Genomic DNA, 25,507 nt, shown 5'->3' on the forward strand with positions numbered 1-25,507 from the left:
CTGCTGAAGAATTTCTCTTGGTCCCGCTGAGAATAAAACTGGATCCATGTTGTATGATGTCACCTCCAGAAAACCCATGAATCAACACTCCTTACTGCCAGCCTATTCTCACCTATTGCCTGTTTAAACTTCAAGTGAAGAACTGTGCCTGCCGTAACTCAGCACTCTGACCCATCCCACCGCTACCAACATGTAAGGTTGAGGCTTAGGGTCCTCCTCCAGGTGCACAGACTCAGGTTCCACACTTGAGTTCAATAATCAAGGCAAGGTTTACTATCCAGTCAAAATAGAAACAGTATCACTCCAAGAATGGATAACAAAAGCAAAAAAAAAAAATGGCTGGCAAAAGTCTATGACTGGTCAGAGTACAACAAACAATTAAAATCAGCTGACGCTCAGTCAAAATGTGTTAGTCCAAAGGGAGGACAAAGGCAGCATCCTCCCTAAAATGACAAGTACCTCCCCAGCTATTTCTCCCCCCCTTCTTTATCCTGCTGCCCATCATAATGAGCTGCCGAGCACATTATCCTGTCCAGCTGTTGATTGGCAGTACAGCTCCTAGTGAGACGAAAAGCAGGTGTTCCTATAACAATTCACAAGGTCAGGCCTCCCCCTCTACCCTTCACTTGGTTGCCATTTGCAGCTGAGCTGGTCAACTGATTGTACAATCAAACAGTTCCCCCATACATGAAAAAAAATTCCTGTCTGCTTTCCAAATCTCCAAGAATATCCAATACTACCCTAGTCATCTTAGATAATCATTTGGAGTATAATAACATCTGTACAGAATTTTTAGGCAGTTGAAATTGACTGATAGCTAATATTGATCTTTGGAATATCTTAGTTAACGTAGATCCCTGGGATTTTTTCTTTTATATTTATATACCTAAGAATCAACTTCACTTAAAACCATAGCTGGGGGGAGGGAAGGAACGCACCAGAATGGAGTTCCAGAACCTCTTCGACAAAATTCTTTTAAAAATGTTTAAAAGTTCATGAGTTTTCAGTATACAGAATGAAAACTTCATTTCCCTCTTGAGAGTTCTGGCACCTCTTAAAAAAAAAAAAACACCAAAAACCCAAAGCACCCCTGTTTAAAACACTACATTTTAGCAAAGAGTCTGTACTGCTGCAGAGGTCTATCAAGTTAACTGTTCAAAACTAGTTAATAGCCTAAAATATTATAGAAATATTGCCTGGGGGGGGGGGGAAGACTTATCTTGCAATACTGAAACACAGAGATCTAATGAGACCTTATTTTTCAGGTAACACCTGTAAACGACAATATCAACTGTTTCCTAAAATCTTGACATTGAATTAAGCCAAATTAAAAGTTTCATGCTTTCCTATCCTCATGAAATTCAAAGTTATATCTTTAGAACATTAGAGGTGATGTTACGCTTATAACGGTGAGCTACTGACTTAATGGACTGGACATCTGTACTCATACAAAAAATTTATCAAGCTGCCTACCTCCTGCTATTATTTTTTACGTGCTGCTTCCTAACTCAGGAAATGCATTCCCTTCCTACCTCTTTCTTCCACATCTTCCTGCACCACCACTTACTACCATCTCCTTGTTGGAACTGTATGACTTAGAATGTGTAATATACTCATACTAAGAGTAAGGCCCGTTGTGGGAAGAAATACAACGATCTGTAGAAGGAAGCTCCAGGTGAGTGTCCCGGCTGTGGCTGGTGAAGTGGCAGAGGGAAGGGGAAAATAGAGGGAGGCAAGCCATTTTTATTTCCTTCTGCTTAGCTATAAGGCAGGGCTATCTCAAGTCATTTTGCTGCCCCAAGTGGGTAGTATGAGAGGACAGCCTCATGGTAACAGGTATGGTTCCCTCCACCCCGACTTATGTTAATTTGCCGCATGACGGAGTGAGCTCCCATCTCTGGTTCCAGTTCCTGCCAACCTAGCAGTTCGAAAGCAAGAAACTGCAAGTAGATAAATAGGTACCACTACAGTGGGTAGGTAACAGCGTTCCATGTACCTTGGTGTCTAGTCATGCCGGCCACATGACCACAGAAATGTCTTTGGACAGCGCTGGCTCTTCAACTTGGAAACGGAGATGAGCACCACATCCCTAGAGTCGGATTCAGCTGGCTTTCGAGCAATGGAAACCTTTACCTTTACCTAGTTGCAGCTAAGGTAGAAAAGTACCTCCTCCTATGCCATGTCTTCTGGGTTCCAAGAGTCTGGAAAAGAGTTCCATAGCCAGTTACGGGGCTGCCGACTCTGGGTTGGGATATACCTGTAGATTTGAGGAGTAGAGCCTGGGGAGGGGAGGGTTTGGGGTGGGGAGAGACCTCAGCAGGGTATAATGCCATAGAGTCCACTGACAGCCATTGTCTCCAGGATAACTGATCTTGGTCATCTGGACATCAGTTGTAATAGCTGGGAAATTTTCTGTAGGGGAAATGATGTGCTGTGGCTGGTTCTTATAAGAGGGAATTGGATAAACATCTGAAGCAGAGGTCCATCAGTGGCTCTTAGCCACAAAGTATAGAGAGGAACTCTCAGTCTGGGGCAAGGGATGCTCTGTATTCTTGGTGCTGGAGGGGGGCAGCAGTGGGAGGGCTTCTGGTGTCCTGGCCCCACTGCTGGACCTCCTGTTGGCACCTGATATTTTTTGCCACTGTGTGACAGAGTGTTGGACTAGATGGGCCATTGGCCTGATCCAACATTGGCTTCTATTATGTTATTATTATTATTATGAGATCTCCAGGCCCCACAGGAAGATTGGGATATGTATTTTACCTCAGGACTCCCAACAGCAACAGCAGACTATTTAGAATGTTAGAGGCAAAGGCCAATCAGACTACATATGCAAATGACCTCTTTTTCTGACTGGCTATGGGGGGGGGAACAGCAAACTGTTTAGAATGTTAGAGGCAGGACTCAGGCAACGCAGCCAGTGGATAGGGAGACCCTCTGGATGACAGATCATTCAGCCAACTGATTTCGGAGTGTGTTGGAATGTTCAGGGGAGTCCATGACCAAAACAGAATTATATATAAGGAGAGATGCACCATGGGCCTTGTTAAAACAGCACCTCAGATACGGGAAAAAGAGGTGAAGGCAGGAGAACCCATAACGAAGACAGATGCTTTCTGCCCATTAATTAGCTGGTTGGCCAATGACAGTACTGCAGTCAAAGCCTTAGCCAAATGGTATATGGGGGAGAGGAAGAGGAGGAAGAAGAGGAGGTAGGAAAATGAAGGACATATGGAGTTCTCCTATATACAATCAGCATTTCAAAAAACAGAATATGGGCCTGTAATGCTCCACTCCTTGCTTTCTGCTGTCTTTCCCAAAGAGGTGAAGGGGAATCTGTTTTCTTCCTTCTATATGGAGCAGCATGCCACCACTCAAGCTGTTCCCTTCCTTTTTCTACCTGCAGCCTGAGACACAGGTAGGGCTACATGCATTTATTTTTATGTGCATGTGCACTATCTCCCATATCCTCTTCCCATAGTCATCTGTTTGCAGCCCAGTCAGGAGTTTCTGGTCTATGTGGGGAATGAATAGTGAGGCACATAGATGACATTTTTGACAACTGTCTATTACGAAGAAAAGAACACAACACATAAGACGCTAACTAGGTTATACCATGACTGGCGTTAACCTTGACATCGCCTTCCCTAGAATGGAAGCAAGCCCGTAGGAACTTTGAAAACAGAGGATAAGCTTCAGTCCATTTGTTCCCTGGGCCTTCACTTGAATGTGTCTGACAGTGTATCCCCATCTTTTAACCTTTCCTCTCCCAGCTGGGAGGGTTAAACTGCTTTTTACTTGTGAATACTGTGGCAACACAAAGAAGGAAATTTTTGGACCACAAGTCTACTTTATAATCACTGGGCTAGTGATAGCACTTTAAAGGTCTTATGTGCATATGACCCTGTGCCTGGTGATTTTATTTTTGAACAATTTACTTTATGGTCCTTATTGAATTTATACTTTGTATATATTCTTGATTGTGTGTATGTGAATATATGTATTAGCCATTTTGCCACATATATATGACCTCTGAGGAAGGCCTATTTGGCCAAAACGCGTAAGGTCAAGCTTTTAAGCCCTTGGTATTGTAATGTTTTATATATAATTGTTGTAAATGGGTCCCTGTATATGTTTTAAAATTTGTTATTAATAAATACATGTATCTTTTCCTACTTTTATTAGATAGGTTTTAATATTGGCCCTCTTCTTCACTAACCTTTGTTTGGTTCATGGTTAAACTTTAACCTATCATGAAACTGGAAGAAGATACCCATGTGTACCTTTTCTCCAATCAAATTAACATGCACATTCCAAACTGCTTATGAGCTCACTTACTATATCCACATATATATATATTCATATATGGATTCATACAGCCATGTATTATAATACTAAATTGAGAGGGGTAGCAAATAGGAGAAAAGATAGTCAGGATACAGGGTGATCTTGACAGACTGGAAAACTGGGCTCATACGCCCAGGGAAATGCTGATCCCCACATTGGGGTCAGGAAGCAATTTTTCTCCGGGCCAGTTTGGCTGGACATCCTGGAGGTTTTTTGTCATCTTCTGGGCATGGAACAGTGGTCACTGGAGGTGTCTGGGGGGTATTTGTGAATTTCCTGCATTGTGCAGGGGGGTCGACTAGATGACCCTGGAGGTCTCTTCCAACACTATAATTCTATGATTCTATTTTGCCTGTTCCTTGCAAGAGGGCAAATGGGTCATCTTTATCCTGCCTATCTGTCTCCATAGAGGAAGCCCATTTCCTCCAAGCCAGTAGTTTGAGAAATTTGCAGTTCCATTCTCAGAGAACAATCTGAGGCCACAGAGAGCCAGTGATGGACCAATACTGACCTTGATGGACCAATGGTCTGATTCAGGATAAGGCAGCTTCATGCATGTTCATGCACTTATTCACTAAAAATGAACAGCTGGGGGGGTGAGTTGAGAAAGAAAGGGGGCCTTGCCCCTTGGTTTTCTGAAAGCTAGTCTGAAGGGAGGGAAGAGAGATTATACTTTTTTGGTCAGCTGGCAACTTCACTGGTTTTAACAGTGTTTCTGGCTAGGCCTGCTCTGTTCAGCCTCCTGCCTGAGGATAATCTTGACAGACTTCCAAAGCCCAGTTCTGCAATGAATCTACAGGAACAGTTCACATGTAGCATTCAAGGCTTTCTACATGATAGTTCAGTATGGGAAATTGAGCCATTAATCATCAGAAAGTGAGAACTTGTCTCTTGTGAGGCAGAAATACTCCCTCAGGACTAAACTAATCTTGACTAGTACAATGTATACCAGATGAACCCACAACAATGAAAGCATTTACTTCAATACTTACATTTTATTTGTGGCAGGGTATGAGCTTTTGTGAATCACTGCTCACTTCTTCAGATACCTGAAGAAGTATCTGAAGATATGTTCAGAAGTAGTGACTCACGAACGCTCATACCCTGCCACGTATTTTGTTATTCTTTATGGTGCTACTGGACTCTTGCTCTTTTCTGCTGCTACAGACAAACATGGCTACCCATCTTGATATATTTTATTTGCAAGACCAAAAGCAGTGACAGATTTACTTAAATGTAAACTTCGGAAAGACAAAAACATCATTCTTCAAAGTATGTATTTTTGAATGACAGCTGTATTAGAGATGAAGTCAGCTGAGAAACAATATGTCCTCTTTTCCCTCACATTTAGTGCTAATTTTCTATGCAGACAGCACCATTAAAACCAGCCCAGAATGCTACAGGAGCAGAAAATAGGTATGCATTAAACACAGCTCTTCTAGGGGGCCTTCTTTAACATTACTTTCTGTCATGGGATCAAGAAAAACAATGCAGATTCTTGCCTGTTCTTTGTCCTGTTATGCCTACAATTTCCTTATATCACTGCAAGATGAAGAAATAAGAATAGGTACTACTGAGATGGTCAACACCAGGTGTTTTCACCCAGGTAACTTCCCCAACATGTAAGCACCATCTTTGTTTTTGTATCTGTAATTACACATCACAATGTTAGCAGATCTTGGCTGCACACAAAACAGCAAACAACAATTTATGATGTGCTACGGTTGTACACATGAACCATCATTTCTACATGTGAGCTCTATAATAAGGAGACACGAAATGGTGATCTTAGGCAATGGATTGGGGGGGAAGGCAACAATTTTTGCCATCTCATCTTCAATCACACACACTAACTGCCCCTGTCCCCACCTCTACTTCTTGTTGGAAGCTGCCCCTTTTTAGTTCATTTCCTTTCTCTTTCTACCCCATCTGAGATCGCATGGACCCCCTTTTCCCCCTCCAGCCACAGCAGCTGCAGACCACTGACAGCCAGATCTGACTGCCGCTTACAACAGGATACTGCACAGCAGGTCCTGCCCTCTGGAAGTGCCTGAGCAGGTAGGGCACCCCTGTCCACTTCCACATTTCTGTTTTTTCATACAGAGTCTGATATTTGAAGGATATTTACCCTGTTATTTTAATCCTTAATAAAACCAAGGTGTCCTTTTTTCTACTGATTACAAAGCCAAGACATATAAATGACGTTCTCCCTCCAGAAAATGCTACATTACAAATGTCAAGTCACAGAGGTAGATGCATGCCAAAAGGTGACTGCATACCCTGCAAAGATTTTAAATGAAAATATTTGTTCTATTTCCATTCTAAAGGCATGGTGTGTATGATAACAGATTCGAAATAAAATAAAATGTCTTATTAAAGCACTGGAAACCGCAATGCACCGATTCTTTAGCTTTTATTACAAAAAAACTCTTGTTCTGTTATGAAAGGTTGCAACACAGTGCTTAAGATTCCTACCATAATCCAAAAAACTTGGCTTTCATCCACTTTTGAGACTGGCTGGGACCAAAAGAGCCATTTTAGGTGTGCCTAAAGGATTGTATGAGGTTGGTGAGATTCCCCCCCTCCTTTTCTTGCTTTTTTGGTAATTTTTAATATGTGCATGTGTGTGTGTTTATTTGCACCTGGAAGTCATGGCAACCTCTGGTGACTGACCCCTCCTGGGGGCCTGGAGGATATTCAGAGGGGTGGCTGAATAAAGCCTGCCCCTGCCTCCCACCTCTGGTATTTCAAGAAAGTCTCCCATCCAAGTACTTGCCAGAATTGACCCTGCTTAGCTTCTGAGATCTGACGAGTTCGGGCTTGGATGGCCCAGGCTAGCTTTTTCTTTTCAGATCTCGGAAGCTAAGCAGGGGTGGCCCTAGTTAGTCCTTGGATGGGAGACCACGAACAAAGTCCAGGGTTGCTATGCAGACACAGGCAATGGCAAACTACCTCTATTACCTTGCCTAGAAAACCCTATGGTCCGGGGCCAGTTACAGGTTTTTGTAGGCCCTGGGTAAATAAACAAATATCTCAAATGAACCCTGAAAGGTAGGTTAGAAAAAGCTAACAAAGTTTGAGTCCAGCAGCACCTTTAGGACCAAACAAGTTTTATTCTGGGTATAAGCTTTCGTATGCATGCACACTTCTTCAAATAACTGTTTCAATGTATTTGATGAAGTGTGCATGCACACAAAAGCTTATACCCAGAATAAAACTTGTTTGGTCTTAATGGTGCCACTGGACTCAAAACTTTGTCCTATTGCTTCAGACCAACATGGCTACCCACCTGAATCTAACTTGATGATAGTGTTAGGCATGAACCATTGAGGGTAGGTTTTAAAAATTCATCACTCAGCCTTAATCTAGGCTCACTGTGTAATCTTGATAGATTCGGGTGGGTAGCTGCATTGGTCTGAAGCAGAACAGAGTTTTAGTCCAGTGGCACCTTTAAGATCAATTGGTCTGAAGTAGCAGAACAAACTATATATATATATATTTATTTATTCTTCACATTTATACCGCACCCTCCCAGCCAAGGCCAGCTCAGGGAGGCTACTTTGAGTTCTCTCAGGTCCTCAAAGGAGCTGTTTTACTTCAAAGGAATTTCGGAAACAGACTGGAATTGGAGATTGCTGAATTACAAGTTATTACAACACTCAGAACAATGGAACGCCCAGAGTTTAACAGAAATATCGTATTCTTATCCCACTACACATGCTAAGTATCTCAGTTCTTCTTATACCCAGAACTGAACTTGATCTTGGAGGTGTCACTAGACTCAAACTCAGTTCTCATATCTGTTTGTTAACTCTTTTATTTTGTATGCTAAGTTGCTGCCATTCACAGGTCTACCAACTGCTTTAATCCAATCTCAGCTATACTTATTGCCCAGTTACTTATGCATCTTTAACTAGCCCTTTCTGGCAACTAACCCCCCTACCTATATGTAAGGCTTGAGAGAAACTGTTTCAATGTATCTGATGAAGTATGCATGCACACGGAAGCTTATACCCAGAATTAAACTTTGTTGGGTCTTAGAAGCGCCACTGGACTTAAACTTTGTACTTTCATCAAGGTAAAAGTAAAGGTTCCCTTGCTCAAAAGCCAGTCGAATCCGACTCTAGGGTTGCGGTGCTCATCTCCGTTTCAAAGCCAAAGAGCCAGCGCTGTCCGAAGACATTCCGTGGTCATGTGACCGGCATGACTAAACACCAAGGCGCACGGAGCGCTGTTACCTTCCCACTGAAGTGGTACCTATTTATCTACTTGCAATTTCTCGCTTTCGAACTGCTAGGTTGGCAGGAGCTGGAACTAGAGACGGGAGCTCACTCCGTCATGCGGCACACTCGGGTCTCGAACTGCTGAACTACCAACCTTCCACAGCCTGCAGTTCAGCGTCTTAACCACTTGAGCCACCACAGCTCCTTAACTTTCATCAAGTGGTTCTCACTAATCATTTTTCAATTCCAATATAGCACATGCTGCACGTAAATCAGTGAAAAGGCTGGTAATTACTGAACAATATTTTGTTTTGTCATGACACAGAAAACAATGTGACTGCTTAGTGTTTTAATATTAGATCTCATGGGCCATACTAGTTAATTATTTTTTTTTAAAGAAGCAATAGTCATGGCTAGATTTTGAATTTTATTTTAAAAATTAATTTCCTCAGGATTTGATCATAGATCTGAAATTTAAAATTACTTCAGAATGCAATCTCAGGTTTTAGTAATCCTAAAAACTACAATGCGTCAAAAAATCTCAAATCTTGGAGCTTCACCAAGTAGCACCAAGCCATATCAGCTCTGTGTCAGTTTTTCACTGTCAAAGCTGCTACTCCCAAGGGCCATCATTCCACTCTGGGTTCTGTCATTCCAGTCCCAGAACACTCATGCTCCTCCCAGGGACCATCATCCCACTCTGCAGGCCATCATTCCAGTCTCAGAGCAGTCTACCTGTGCCAAGAGACCTTCATCACTGCAACTTTTTTGGTGCTATAATGTACTTCCGTGGAGCCTATGCAAGTCAATTGGCATATATGTCCAATGGGCTTTCAGGCCTTACCCATTGTTCCCAATGGGAAATCCAGTCCGTTGTTTTAGTACATCCTGCAGCAAATACACCAAATCCTCATGAGCACATGGGAACAAATTATATGTGCAGAAAGCAGACTGTGAGGGGAAAGCTGAGGAAAGGGCAGGAAGGAAGGAGGCAGGGAACAGAAGAGGGATGCTGGGAAAGAGGCAACCCCTCCCGCACCTTCAGCTGAATGCTCCAGACTCCCTTTTTCACTCACAAGAAGCCACCTCTGTGAGTGGGCTCACCAGCAGCTTTCATTGGTCAGCAAGTGCCCACCTAAGCTTACCCATGATGCCAGCTGTTGGCTCTGACTTGACATGCACTTCACCACTCACACACACACACCTCTATTTTTCAAAGATAACTTTGATTAGTATGTTGGATCTCTCTTTGTGAATCACAAGTCTATAACGATGTAAAACAAATGGCAATGATATTTGGATACTGGCAAGTGATTCTCTATAGATTTGTCCTGCTCTCCCAGTATACTTGGTGATAAGAATAGTGTGTGTGGTATATTTTAATCTTGTTATTTAAACACTTGTAGTTTGGAATAAGGAAGGTGGTATGATACTGGCAGCAATTAAGGCCTATTATTCTTTTATGACACTCCCTCACCAGTAGTTGTATGCACATATGGTTGACTACTGCTGGTTTCAAATGTACAGATTTCATGTCATGCCCTCTGATCTGGGGTAAGGCACTGAGATGAGGTGGAATCTGGCAAGCCTACTGTGCCGAACAAAGTGATGACCGTGGGGCAAAGCAGGGATGAAGAGAAAAAGACAATTCTTCCCCCATCCAAATTTCAAGAATTATATTAATGGGTGAGTTGGTTTTAGTACTACTGTTCATCTCCAATGGTTTTGTATGACTGAGACTCAAAACTGAGAAACTCTTAAGAGAAATCCTTGTTTAAAATGTTGTTTTAAACAGAGGGTCCCCTCCTGCAACAAGGGCTATTTGTGTTAAATAGCTATAGAAAACACACTCTGCTGGTTTTAAAGATATTTAAATTACAATGAGTAAACCTTTTAAAAGACCAATGACACGCTAACATGCAGTTGTGAAAGAAAATAATAGCTTTTTTAAACAAGTGGCTGGAGTGTGAACTTCATACTCTCATTGGGCCATGAAAAGGGTTGATGTCTTTTAAAGTGGCATCTAATTTCAGAGAGTTAAATCCTTCCAGTAAAATATTACTTCATGTGAGACAGTAATACCAATGTCTGCATAGTCCTCTGAGAAAGCTGAAATTCAAGATAAGCCAAAGGTTTTGCTACTTGAATCACTGGTTGTAGCAAACCACATTTTAAACAAAGGTTGAATTCAGTGTTTAAAAATGTGAGGCACAGGCAATAAATTAGGCAAAAGAAGAGATATCATCCCAAGGGAACTCATGATGCACCACAGACTTGCTAGGCTTTTAAAGAGGCAGGGGGTTATCAAATGAAAGGTTGTTTATGTCCGCAACACATTTTGAAGAAAATCCTCAGTAACTTCAGCAAGACATTTCCCAAGGAGATAATATACACTGCTAAAAGGAGGAGACACACGCAGCATTGCACTTAAAATTCCCAGGACAGTATCTTGCTAGAGAAGGCCAAGGTCACATCCACAAAGGAGAGATGCTAATTTTTATTCTCTAGGCTTTACTTGTCTCCAAAAGGGTTTCTGCATTTATATTTGCTTCTAAGCCACTCTAGTTCCAAAGATAAACTGGCAGAAGCCACGCGGGAGGAACAGGGCTTTCTAGTGGCTATCAAAAATCCTCTCTGTTTCCTAGACACTACCTTTCTCATTAATAGTCAAAAGCTGACAACTGCAAGAAAGTTATCATTCTTCAGTATTGCCACTGAAGTAAACTAGGGGTGCTCCTGAGCCCTTTTGCCAGCTGGTACAATGGCATGATGATAATGATGCTACAGTCCTTTTACTGCTTAAATACTCAAATCCTTACCAGCCACCCAGAAATATGTAACCTTATCAAACAAACAGCTTTATGACCCTGAGGAACTCTTCCTAAGTATCACATGGCTCTGGGATTATGTACCCAATTCCCAATAGTTTGCTGCTGTGCATCCAGGCCCTATGAACTTTGCCAAGTGGGATCTCCCTACTTCCCATTGCTCTTGCAGCATTCTAAGACCCCTGAAATGTTCCCAGATAAGTCAGTGGCCCCACAAACACCATAGGGGGCAAAGTGGGAGATGGGAACTGGCAGAACTCTCCCTTGCCCCCATGCCTTCTGCAACAGAAAATGCTGTTTCAATGGAAGAACTGTCTGGTTTTATTTATTTAAAACATTTATATCCTGCCTTGTCTCCTTGAACTCAAGGCAGCTAACAAAGCAGTGCTGCTAATATATAGAAATGGCCTGCAAGATAAAAACAGCACAGCCAGTCTGCCAAAACAATTTATCCTCCACCAAATGTCCTTTGAAGTGACATTATTTTTACTGAATGCAGAAGTAAAGGTGGCCCCACTGATGGACCTCCTGATGGCACCTGGTATTTTTGGCCACTGTGTGACAGAGTGTTGGACTGGATGGGCCACTGGACTCATCCAGCATTGGGTTCTCTTGTGTTCTTATGTAAGGTGCCCATATGGACCTATTTTGGTAAGCCATTCCAAAAGTCTAGTTCTTCCAGAAAAAAAGCCCACAACCTGAGTACTGCCAGATGGACAGTTCTAATGGGGGTACCATAAGGAGAAGGCTATCTGAAAACTGTGTGGGAAAGTACTTGGAGAAGCAGTTTGATAAGGTAAGTAGGATATACCAGCCTTTTCATCATTCACTTCAAGCTTCCCATCGTCACAGACCCTCACCTCTCAGTTTTTCTTCCTAACATTTTGAACCATCAGATTTTCAGACAGGGTGTTCATCTTCATTGAACCATTGAAAGGGTATCTATTACAACTTTTATACATGGTTGTATTTTATCTTGTGTACCTGCACAAGATAAAATAAAACCATGTATAAAAGTTGTAATAGAGGGCAGACTATTGAGGACAATTGTAATTGAGGACAGACTAAAAACAAATGACTGACACAAAGTCTTCCATTAACCTTTGTGAAAGAATGAGGATTGAAGCCCAGGTTTCCTCAGTCCAAGTCCAACATTCCAATGACGCCTCACTGGCTATGTGCAGGCCTTAAAATTCTGCAACTTCATGTGAGAAAACCACTGTACAATATAACAAAATCTTAAATAGGATTAGTGCCATTTTGAAGGCTTCCCTGCCTACAAAGCATAGAAAGCTGGAGTGAACAGCAGTCACACATGTGGGAAGGAGAAGTCGCTTACTAGCTTTCTTTGTCTATTGTTTATTATATAACTCTTTCTTTAGTGGCTAACATCCCTTCGAAATTGGTGGGCACAGCTAAACGTACCTGCTAAGGAGCGAGAGATAAAGACAAAAACAATGGTCAGCAGTTTCAACAACAGCTCCTTGATCATATTATTTGACCAAGTTCCCCCACAGCTTTGCCTGTCTGAACAGCAGCACTTCAGAAGTCTCAGCGGGCACAGAAGACTGCTATCTTCCTGATTCGCAACATTCATTCAAGCGGCAAGAATTAGAACTGGGGGGGGGGGGGGAATAAAACTCTCCTATGTCACAGACTAAGGCATATTCATCTAAAGATTTCAGTAGACAAAATATTTTTGCAGCATAAAAATGCAATCCTTAGGGTTCAGTTTTACAGATGGGGAACTGATCTTGAGAGCCATTTGCCCAAGACCACCCAGACAGTCCAGGACAGAGCTGAGATTTGGACCTAGGTTTCTTGGGTCCATATCTAACAAACAATTCACTGGACCACACTGACTCTCAGATCCAGATGCACTATGAGTCATGACCCTGTAAAACAGACCAAAAACCCTCTGCTGTAGCTAAGTAATCCTGTATATTTATCGGCACTTAAAAGGGCTTTTTGAGGTTGCGTGTAAAGTTCAAGCTTAATTCCAAGGTTCCTGATTTATTAATAAAGGGGGATAAAGTAACAAAGGCCAGAGCTGTGATCTCAAAAAGCTTCACGGCTTCTCAAGCTCTCCCTCAAGACTATTTTAACCCCACATCCAGGACTTGTGTCTCCAGCTAGCACTCTAGCCTTACTTATGTAGCAAAAGAGGCTACTGGACATAACATGATATGTATGAATTGTTTTCTTGCTGAATATGCAGGACAACACAAGAAAATGCTGCCTAGCCACTATTACTCTATTCAGAGTTGTGCCGTGATGTCTGTAAACAAGTCACCAATGCAGAAGGTATAGTGAAAGCAGAATGTATTATGTGTATTTTGTTTGAATGAACCCTTAGCATAAAAACAGCAATTTCATCCCCTTAAGCACTTGACATCTCTCATATGATTTGCAGCAGTAAAGACTAAGTGATGTTTGGGGGTAAATTGTTTGTTCCCACTTCCCTATAAAACAGTTCATTATTTGCGGAATAACACAAATTACAGTTAAACAGTGTTTTAAAAATTAATTTACCTTATATCATGAAATATTGATTTTTAGGTATTAATGCCAGCTCTTTTCAGAAGCTCAAAACATGTTTCGATTCCATTCCACAGACAGTTTAATAACATTTTCTCAATACAAGTCAGTTTATTTAAAATACCACCTTCCAACAGGCTATGGTCTTCTGAACTGCTTAAAACATTCCTACCTTCAACTGGATTTAAATAGCTTAAATGCGTACAGGATTTCAGTCAAGAACTCAACTGACTGTTTATATTATATAAAAAGGTAAAGGTTCCCTTGCTCGAAAGCCAGTCGAGTCCGACTCTAGGGTTGTGGTGCTCATCTCCGTTTCAAAGCCGAAGAGCCAGCGCTGTCCGAAGACGTTTCCGTGGTCATGTGGCCGGCATAACTTAACACCAAGGCGCACGGAACTCTGTTACCTACCCACTGAAGTGGTACCTATTTATCTACTTGCAATTTCTTGCTTTTGAACTGCTAGGTTGGCAGGAGCTGGAACTAGAGACGGGAGGTCACTCCGTCATGCGGCAACTCGGGTCTCGAACTGCTGAACTTCCACAGCCTGCAGTTCAGCGTCTTAACCACTTGAGCCACCGCAGCTCTTATATTATATACCTAGTACTTTATCTTCAAATGTTAATTTTATTTATTGTGTGCTATGTGGTTTGAACTAGAATGTAAATATGAACTTATGAACAGCAAAATGATATTGTTAATGTTACTAATACATTTGATTATTCCCTGTTTAGAAGTAATTGCCATTTTTTCCATGTTTTCTTTGCTCCTGAAAAATACTAGAATTAAGTCAAGGAAGTGACATTGTAAGCAAGTAAACAACATGAAAAGTACAAGGTGTGGTAGCTTGTAGTATAAAGGCCATAATAAAAAAGTCCTATAGTACAATATGGATTACTTTAAAGACATCTGATCTGAGCTATACGTAAAGTGATGATGCACAGCAAAAGCTTAGTATTACTTCATCATATCTTGGCTTTATAGCTGAAGCACAATGACAAACCACAGCTTGTCATTAAGTGAAAAAACCAGCTGGTGCATTTCTTCCCCTCCCTCCTGTGCTCACAACTCAAAAATTAAACGTTTCAGCTTTTACAACAAACTATCGAGTTCATTTCACCAAAACGACAAACTATGGTATTGTTTTCTTCTCTCCAAGCTAGGATTATGTTATGGTTGAAGTTATGATATGGGGGGGGGGAGATAGAACAAGCCACCATTTGTGATTCATATCAATTAAAACTCTGTGATTTAGACTCAAAATGAACTGGTTAGTTTTCAAGCCATATGTGAAGATAGGTAGGGGGGGAGGGAGAAAGGAGAGAAAGGACTATGGGAATCCAAAGATACCCAAAGCTCAATCACATAATATAACCATGGTTTGTCGTTATGAATGAATCAAGCAATTATCTTGATTTGAGTCCATCTACTGAAGATACTTCCTTCCATCAAAATGAATTGGTTAAATCTATGATTGTTCTAGTCTGGACAACAGGATAACCCACTGTGAAGGGGAAATGCCACTCTTTTCCTACACTAGCTCCCATTCGTATATTGTCGCCATTCCTTTCTTTTACAGGTCTTGCTTTCCCCAACCCTACCCATTCTCTTGCCCCCTGCTGGCTATGGATCCTGCTCCCCCCCCCCACTTTCTAGCCCCCTCTCCACTGCCTTCAGCTTTGCATTTCTTCCCTGTCTCCAACCCTGATGGCTCTGTACTGCTTCCCCCCTCCCTCACTTGCTCTCATTTGCCCCTCTGGGAGTAACCACAGTGACTCCCACAACATCAGGTGCCATTTTGGCTTACTGTGACAACCCAAAGAGATTTATATGCAGATTTGAGGGATTCCACCCCATTTATAGAATTTATGTCCTAATCCTGGCTAGTTCCATTGTGTGGATTTTTGCTCCATTGTGGGAGGAATCTCTTGACCAGTGTTCTCTTTAAGATGAGTTAGTGTGAGCTAGCTCACAGTTTATTTAGCCTCCAGCTCACACATTTTTGTCTTAGATCGGGAAGGATGGGTCCAGAGCAAACTAATTTATGGAGTAGCCAAATTGCTCGCTCACAACTTTAATGCCAGAAGCTCACAAAGTAGAATTTTTGCTCACAAGACTCCACAGCTTAGAGGGAGCATTGCTCTTGACTATTAAATATATGGATGTGGTTCAAAACAAACTACCTTTAAAGCAATTACACAAGATGGGTGTACAAATACATCCATTTATCAGATGTGGGGTGAGCACTCTGAAAATGCAAAGGCAATGTAGCATGGACAATCTCTGCCCTCTTCTTGCACCCGGGATCACAGAGAGCTCCTGGTCTTTAGGATCAAACAATCAGTGGCATCATTATAAGTTTTTTAAAAAAACGAAAATGAAGATTTCTCTGCACAGAATCACTGAGTTATAATAGTATAGTTCTACTCTGTACTTGGCCTAATTACAGAATTGAAGTATTAAATCCACATTTGGTCACCAAATCCTTAGAAAGAAGAGAAGCTGCATACAATTCATACAACAACAAAGATGGGTTTAGAGATATTGTTTTACAGAGGGAAAAGAGCGTTGTTGGCCATTAGAAAGTTAAGGGATAGAATTAGGGGGGTTAATAATCATATTTACTACTGCTACTGGCAAAAGGATAAGCAATAATTGGCTTTAATGACAGGTCACTAGGATCTGATTACCTATTAGGAAGAGCTCAGTTTTCATAAATATTTACAACTACACAAAGAAAGAAAGCTAATAAAATGAAGCCTATACTAGTATGAACTATGAAGAAAATGATAGCTCAGGCTGCTGATGTAAATATTAAAATGGTTCTAACCTTTCCTTTGCTGAAATTCGATCCTTATATGATGCCATCTTTGGTTCCACACATGCAGATTCTTGGGTCCGTTGTCTTCTCTTTCTGCTTGGTGCAATATCAGTAATATCTGAACTATTAAGTAGAGAGTCTCTTCTGGGTTTAGCTGCCACAGTAAGGGGAAGGGGGAATAAAAATTAAAAACAATACATTATCTCTCTTGATAATACAGCTCTATTGTAAGTCATTTGTTCCTGGATTGCAACAGACAGAAGAATGAGTGCAGGAAGTGATAAGTGACCACTGCAACTACCTGTATTGCTCCGTGACTTTTTAGTCTCTTCCCTACTACTGCAACACACTCATTTCAGGCTTACTTCCCACTTTCACTAACCTCTTGGCAAACATTCAGATTTTCCTATATATCTTAAACATGTCATATGGATTCATTTACAATAAATTAATATAATTGCACAATTCATTCCAATGGCAATCTTTGTGTTTGGGACTTGAACATTGGAAGACTTGAACCCAGAATTCTGGATCCTGAGCACATAAAAGAATACACTACATTGCAACTTGTGGCTCAACCCCACTCACCATGTTTGTTGGATCCATTTTTTATTAAAGCTATTTATTTTAGAATGCATGGGCCATGACTGGAAGAAATTAAAAATTTGCTAGAGAAGACAAAAGGAAATTCGTTTTCCAGATTTGCCTGTCTTCATCTCCAAACCAGCTGCACAGCACACAATGTCATTTTTATTCCTCCCTAGGTACTCATCTTTAAAACAGGTTCGTTTTTTCCCATTACTTTTGCCTGAACAGGACCATTCGATTGGCCCAGTATTTATACTGCTACTAATGCCACGTTTAGGAAACATTAATTCAAGATTTTGAAGGCAGACTATATATTTCCTTGCTAAATAGGGACTACTGACCTCAAGGGGACTTGCTCCCAAACAAGTGAATGAAGGATTATGGCCTTACTCTTTAGCTTGATTTTTATTCTACCCTTCTTCCACAGAGCTCAGGATGACATGAACTGTTCTCATACCCCCTGTTATTCTCCCAACAACTCTATGAGGTAAATAAAGCTGAAAGACTTTCCAGCATCACTCAGTGAGTTTCATGACAGGAAAAATGTGAACCTGGGTCTTGCTTATTGAATTTAAATTCTCACAAAGATCTCTTAATTAACCCCTACTTAGTCAGCATCATCTAAAGGTGTCTCTATTCTTTAAGTCCAAAAAGCACTGTGTACTGAAAAATAAATATTTTGAGAACTGTGCATGAAAGAACAGTCTATAAGTTATATATGTGGAAAGGAAACTGCCTTCATCCAGAGATCCTGGAGCACTCAACATCATACACAGCTCTGTTGCACATGTGAGGATCCATGTGTTTCAATGAAATGATCTATAATCATACATAAATGACGTAGCTGCTTCAGACAGCCAAGCAATATGTATGCAATGAAGCTTCTGCAATCCAAACACACCACTGGAATTGATTAATATATCCATCAACATTAGGTATCTGCTTTGCTTGGTACACAGCAGAAATAATACTAAATTAAACCAGCATTAAAATCTGTAGCCACTTCCAAAGCAAAGACCCCATAGGATCTCTTGTATGCCCTCTTGACCATGACTTTGGATCCCCAAAATAAGACTTTTGCTCCTTAATGCAAAGGAGGTATTTCTGCTAATTCCGATGTCAGCTGCTACCCTACACACCACAACACATGCTACAAAGCATCCTCCCATTTCTCAGGAGCTGCTGTTCAGGAGGTACAAAGAGCTGTAGCAGAAAGGGGAAGTGGGAAACTGGGTTTGCATGTTATTTGGATCCAAGCCTATATTCATAAGGGGGTATTTTTCTTAGCTATATGATACTTTCTGTAATGTTTTGTAGAAGTTGCTAGGCAGCCAAACTACAATTCCACTTACAATATCTTCCTGAATAACTTAATTAATCCAGCATAATAGAGATCTATGGGCAGATAATTACTAACTGAAGAGATGCATTACTTTTTATAGCTTAAAAGAAATCTGCTATAATACCTTTTTAAATGAACAATACACCTAACCAAGAAATGAAAGGCAGTCAAGGTTATGTTTGGTTAAAAAACCAGAACAAATACTTGAGGTTGAGAATTTATTGCCTCTCGGTGTGTATGCATGTTTCCACTAAATGTTTCCCTTTTGGTAAACTGCCATTGGAATAATTGGTATATGCTCACACACACACTGCAGTGCCTGGAAGGGAAGAATGAAGAGAGCTTTTATGCATTCAGCAGGTATCTCAGAGTCCTCTTGAATGAATGAATGAATGAATGAATGAATGAATGAATGAATGAATGAAGATAATTTACTTTGGTGTTAGTTTTTGTGCTGTGACTATGTGGGATAATGTGCTCTGGCAGCCTAGCTAAATTAATGCTGCAGTAGCTGCGTGGTAGGTTGTACCTCTGCAGAGTGCTGTATCTCCACTCAGACCAACACACTTGCCACATTTCATGTCATTTCATTTTCTTGCTGTCCTGGTACAAGACAAATCTCCCTAGGATTCCAATGAATTTTTTTTTTAAGTGTATGAACTTAATGCACATGTGTGAGCGTGCATTCATTTGAAATATTTAGTTAAAGGTTGTGAACTATCAAGATCTGGCTGCTGCTAGAAGAAATTAGTAGAAGTGAGCAAAGCATCTAAGCAGATGGATATATAGGTACATACATAAATTCTTAAACAGGGAGGAGAAAAAAAGGCTTTAATAATGTAGCAAGACTATGTATGGAATTGCAGAAAGATTTGGCTGGGAGGCCGGGGTTCATACTTAGCACTCACATATAGCTTTAGGGTGTTCAAAGCACTTTACACATATTATCTCAACAATACTTGCAACACCCATATATAGAAGATCCATACCCCACACCCCAGATGGTTGAAATGACACTTAGAAGCAGTGGCCTAAGAACATAAGAGAAGCCAATATTCCACCTTCAAAAGGAGCCATTTTTTTCAGGGGAATGAATATAACCTGGAGACCAGTTGTAATTCTGGAAGATCTCCAGATACCACTTGAAGACTGGCAACCCTAGGTATACCTCTCCTATGCTCCCCATTGTTCTCGTAAGAACATAAGAGAAGCCAATGTTGGATCAGGCCAATGGCCCATCTAGTCCAACACTCTGTCACACAGTGGCCGAAAATAACAGGTGCCATCAGGAGGTCCAGCAGTGGGGCCAGGACACTAGAAGCCCTCCCACTGTTGCTCCCCCCCCCCAGCACCAAGAATACAGAGCATCACTTGCCCCAGACTGAGAGTTCCTATCTATACCTTATGGCTAATAGCCACTGATGGACCTCTGCTCCATATGCTTATCTAATTTTAACCAATGATATTAATTTAAACAGTGATATAAGCTGTCATCTTCTTAAAATGAAACATTTAAGATAAAAAACTCTAAACTGTAGCCCCATCAGAAAGATCTGATAATGGGAGCTTATAAATTTTTTTAACTATGAATGAAGTAAGGACCTGTTTCACAATACAACAATGAAAGCCTTATGCTTTAAAAGCTCTGTGACATGGATCACAGGTAAAAGCTCCATTACAAAGCTGGTGAAAGCTGAGGAATTATAATTTTGTTATCTGAAACTCCTTGACCATAAGGTGATTTTTCAAATTATTTTCTTTAGAATGTACAGCAGCACTAACAGTAGCTAACTATATCATCAGGCTAAATGTTTCTTGCCTTGTTTTCTGACCAACCAAATGTTGTTGAATGACAAAGTGTTCATTAAAAAAAAATTGTTCTGTACTGGCAATATTTTTCCAGAAGTTTGGATTTACTGCCTACACTAACATTTTTTTTCAGTATATTACTGACATAAATTTTCAATACCAGTTTATTTCAGTTTTTAGGTCATTTTAGTACAGTGTACTTCAGCAATGTAAACAGGTTTGCCATTTGCTTGGCTATGGCAGGCAACCTCCCACTAAAATCCTGTCCTTCCTGACAATGAGCTAGTAAACAGTGGAAGAAAATGGTGGTGACACTATGACTTTTCTCTCCAAGTCTCTATGGTAAAAAATAACACAGAGTTGAGAGGCAGTGGACAGCATTCCCCTAGTCATAAATAAGCTGGTTTGCATGCAAGTGGAACTGCAGTACCAGCTAGAAGAGAGGTAGGTTCCTACAACTAGCAGCTTCAGGGCTCCCGGCCTCCAGCCAGCTGCCCCCCAGACCCTGCTCCACTTGTTCCAGTTCCCATTGGTACACCTCATCTTTCATCCAAACCTTGAGCTTGCTGGAGTCTGTGCCTTGAGGCAGATCAAGGCAGCTGAAGAAGTAGCCCATCCATGGTGGTGGCCAAGGCTGAGCCCATCCCAGCTTGCTGACACGATCCATTGTGCCATTCACTGTGTGCTGCCCGGTGGGCTCTGCTGCCTCCAGCCACACCCGTGCCGAAGTCTGAATCACTGAAGTGGCTGCTTGTGTGGCTGCTGCCATCAGAGTCCTCCTCCTTCTCTTCCTTATTTTGTGCTCAGCCAGGCTGCAGAGCACAGTTCTACTCCAAAGCTGGGTTAGAAGCTTTTGGTTTGGCTGGATGTTCCCATTCTGCCTTCATAACCTTATAGAAGGCTGCTGGTAGTGGGATGCCATTGCCTACTGCCTTAGTACTAGGTTTAGGCATGGTTCTCTCTGAACCTGCAGGGAAAATAGCATCCTCCTTCTCTTGTTCTTTAGGAGTATAAAGAAGGGAAAGGAGTTTGTAAGCCGCTCTGAGACTCCTTTGGGTAGTGAAGGGCAGGGTATAAATCCAATCGCTTCCTCTTCTTCTTCTTCTACCTGTTCCTGCCCTTTTCCTGACGAAATCTCTTCTTTCTTCTTTTCTTGCCAACAATGTGCTCTCAAGGAGCACAGTTTACCATGTCCTGCTCAGAAGCAGGGCAGGAGAGAGACTGGGTTTCCAGGGGACAAGCCCCTCCCCTTCCATGCCTAAAGAGTCTACCGGTCCTGCCTTTGGAGAGGGGAGGAGCTTCCTAGGAGTAAAGGAGTCCGAAGGAATGCCCCACTCCTGGACCACCGGAGAATAAGCACATATAAGCAAAGTAGTGATTAGAGTGTCTGACTAGGATCTGGGAAACCCAGGTTCAAATCACCACTCTACCGTGGAAGTTTGCTGTGTGACCTTGGGTCACTCACACACTCTCAGATTAACCTACCTCACAAGGTTCTTCTGAGGAGAAAATGAAGAAGGTGAGAATGTTGTAAGCCACTATGGGTCCTCAGTGGAGGATAAAAAGCAGGGTATAAATGATGTTAATAAATAAATGAAAGAGAAGCCCAAGAAGAACACTGCCCGTGGAAATGCTTTCTCTCACTGTTAGAAAATTGGACATATACCTCCACTTTTGTGGAAATTAAAACAAATTTACCACCACCACAACCAAGTTCCATTATAACATGTCCAATTGTTCTGCGGCTGTTTAACTGTCAATACAACCAAAGTATTTTAACTTGAATCTGGAGCACCTATAGCAGCTACCATGTTTTTGGAGAGTGAAAACACAGAAATTAGCAGGAAAGGGTTGCTTGTATTCAGTCTGAGCATACCCTGGGGAAAGGGGACTTTAAAAGCACAGCTTTAAGTATGGTGACTCCTGGTCTGCCTGCAGAACTTTGGATCAGGGCCAGAGCCACATAATTATCTGTGGATACCAGAGGAGATATTTTTCTCTTTTAAGTTGTATCCCACTGTTCTTGATGGGGGATAATCAGGATATAGAAATATGGCAACTGCATCCAGTTTTGCTTATGAGTTAAAATAGTTTATTGTTTACAAAGTAACACAATATTAGTTTTATTTCCCACAAGATTAAGAGCTTACAATTTACACCTAGCCATTTGCAATATCTTGTTTTATTTTAAGTATACATTTTCCTTCTCTGCATATTCTCATTTAAGTTACTAACATGCCGGCAGTAATTTCCATTCACTCTTAAATCTTCTGCCTGTGCCTCCAAAGGAAAGTCACACTGCTGAAGGTAATTTTCTGTTTTCTCAGACGTCTTATTGGATATTATAAATATTTTCAAGCCTGAGGAAAAAAAACCCAACTGAGCAATTTGACTACAAGGTCAAAGAACAACCTTAAGAGGCCATGCCCTGATGCCGCTAAGGATTGCTAGCCAAGGAGCCGGTATTTGTTTTGCTACTAGTTTACATGGCTGCATATTTAGTCTCATTTCAAGTCTCTTATTTCAATCTTGCCGAGAAAGAAAATAACCAAATCCCAGTGATTTACTCTTCCAGTGGCTCGTTACTACCAGAACACCTGTTATTTTCACCAAACCTGTTTTTATTCATAACAGAGCCATGTTGATTTTGCTACCCAAGGATATCAAAGGACAATAAAATAAACACCCCTTTAACAGGAACCATGTTTCATTTCTCTTACATCATGTAAATTGCCAACTTTTTGCAAAAGCAATCAGACAGTGTTTTCTCTCAGAACTGAATTTGAAAAATTATTAGATTCACATGCATCATTTACTGGAATATGCTATCACAACCAAAGCACGGTTTTTGTAAAACTAGTACATAGTTAAACATGGTACTATGAAGACAGACCATCTGGAAATCAATGGTGTAATAAATTTCCATGTATAAGTGCTCTTGGAAACCACTTAAACCAAAACCACATGAATATGGGCTATTATTACAAAGTCTATGCCTCACGGTGATATTGACCTTAATGTCTAAGATTGCATTTAGCCCACCCTCCACATCTTGTGGAACTTACCTTGTGCTGTGATGTCACAATGTTTTCCCCTGCCCCTACTATATATCACTGGCTGTTGCTGGCAAAGGGGGGGGGGATGTGGAGCATCATGACAGGAAGCAAGTTCTACTAGATGTTAAGGAGGAGAACAAGAGAACTAGAAATACAACTGCTGGTTTCAGCAGCAGCTGCAACTTTAGTGCTGTGTGCCATTTGGCCACAAAGGGCATAAATTATTCTTTTTTTCTGTTTGATTGTAAAATATTACCGCATATACTTGAGAAGCTACAATACAACTAAGGTCAAAAAACTGTAATAGTTAACCTCAATGGAACCCAGCAAAGGTGCTTTTATTCTTCCATACAAGTGATTGTTCCCATTGAAATTATCCACAAATAAGCAGTGTTTTTAATGTAGTGAGGGGTTAGCTTTGTCAAGCACAACTGCTTACACACAGTAAATTTATACAATGATGCAACTAGCAAATCAAGTCTTCCAGGCTGCTGAAAATTAAAAGTAATCTGTGAATAGGCAACAGTTATTAAGCCAAGTAATGAATAGACTGCTTTTTATTAGTGAGATTTGTACCAAACAGCAACACTTAAATGTTATGAGAAAGAACGAGGGGGGAAACCCCAACTAGGATAAACTACTCTTTACAAATCTGAGATTTGAGGATTATTTGGCCAAAGGACAGCTGTTCCGGACTAGTCTGAGTTGTAGGAGAAGTAAACAAAATAAAACTGTTTCCCGGAGCTGCTGTGCTTTGCCAAAGAAAGCACAGTCAGGTAAGAGCTATAAACAGCTGAGACCTGTAAACATTACACTCTAATTTGTTTTGAACATTTGAGAAAGTAAAATGATTTACAAAGACCTTTCCAATTCAAGCTTGTGCCTGTTTCAAATCTACTTAAAACCACATGTCAGAGCACTGGCATTGCCATGTTATTTATAAGTTTAAGAAGTAATGCTAGAGCAATTTCCTAAGTAAAGTGATAGGAAGTCTTTTGTTTCTTTTCCTGAAAAGGCTGCTATGTTCTTGCTAATTTCACTTTCTGTGAGCTTTTGGGTTTGTGACAGTCCCAGCAGTGTCAATGCATAGGCATTTAGTAGGCAATAAAGTCTGCTCCCTCTGCAACAGATAAGGAACCACTTTAGATTTGGTCTTTATAAAGGATTATTCTTTTTTCACTTTTACATGTATGACTGTTTTTTTTAATATGAAACTATTTCTGGGATTGGAGGTATCTTGGTGACACTACATGTGCCAGACAATAATCATTCTGCTACAAAAACAGAGAAAGATTTGTCAGAGATCTACATCTGTGCCCCTTAAACTGTATTTTTGTAAGGCACTGGCTACCCATTGAGGAGAATGGTGAGGTAAAATATACTGAATAAAATACTAAATAAACACATTTGCACCAATCAGCCCCACTGCATTACCAGCCTATAAAGATGTTACTCACTGTGGATAAGCAGATAAGTTGCTAAACTCATTTATTTACATAATTAATAGCCCAAGGAGAATTACAAAATAATTAAAATAAATTCATTCAGACAGAATAAATCATCCAGTAACAGTGTAGCAGGACAAACATTAGGAATATGCCACTGGATATTGTCAACCCAATAGAACCCCTAGTCCATGGCACTCCTGACCTTTGGACATTAAAGAAGCCAAGTCTGCTGCCCATAGCAAATAATGGACCCTTAAAACTGAAAGGCAGAAGCGCCTCAGACCAGATGGGGGCACTGAAAATAATGGGTGGCAGACCTGGCCTCTAGAGACCTGGTCTTCCCATAGAAAGTAACAACCATTTAAAGTTTAAAAGTAAAAAATGCTGGGGACCAGGGGGGGGGGATGTTTTTTGTCCCTCCCTTCCTGCTCCCATTAGGGAATAATGCAAACAGAAAACTGTCTAAGGCAGGACAAACCATGACTGTCATAGCTATCTTTCCAAAGC

At 41.0% G+C, this 25,507-nt stretch overlaps 1 protein-coding gene across 1 annotated transcript in view; it reads right to left on the reverse strand.

The window, feature by feature from the left end:
• The window catches only part of XRCC4 (X-ray repair complementing defective repair in Chinese hamster cells 4), a 185,517-nt gene that overhangs the window by 54,536 nt on the left and 105,474 nt on the right, over positions 1-25,507 (reverse strand). The window contains exon 7 of the mRNA XM_015405830.1: positions 16,767-16,911. Within this exon, the coding sequence (XP_015261316.1) occupies positions 16,767-16,911 (145 nt within the window). The remainder of the gene's footprint in view (positions 1-16,766; positions 16,912-25,507) is intronic.

The sequence above is a fragment of the Gekko japonicus genome, unplaced genomic scaffold (assembly GCF_001447785.1).
Source record: "Gekko japonicus isolate JY-2015 unplaced genomic scaffold, Gekko_japonicus_V1.1 scaffold172, whole genome shotgun sequence".
Taxonomy (NCBI): domain Eukaryota; kingdom Metazoa; phylum Chordata; class Lepidosauria; order Squamata; family Gekkonidae; genus Gekko; species Gekko japonicus.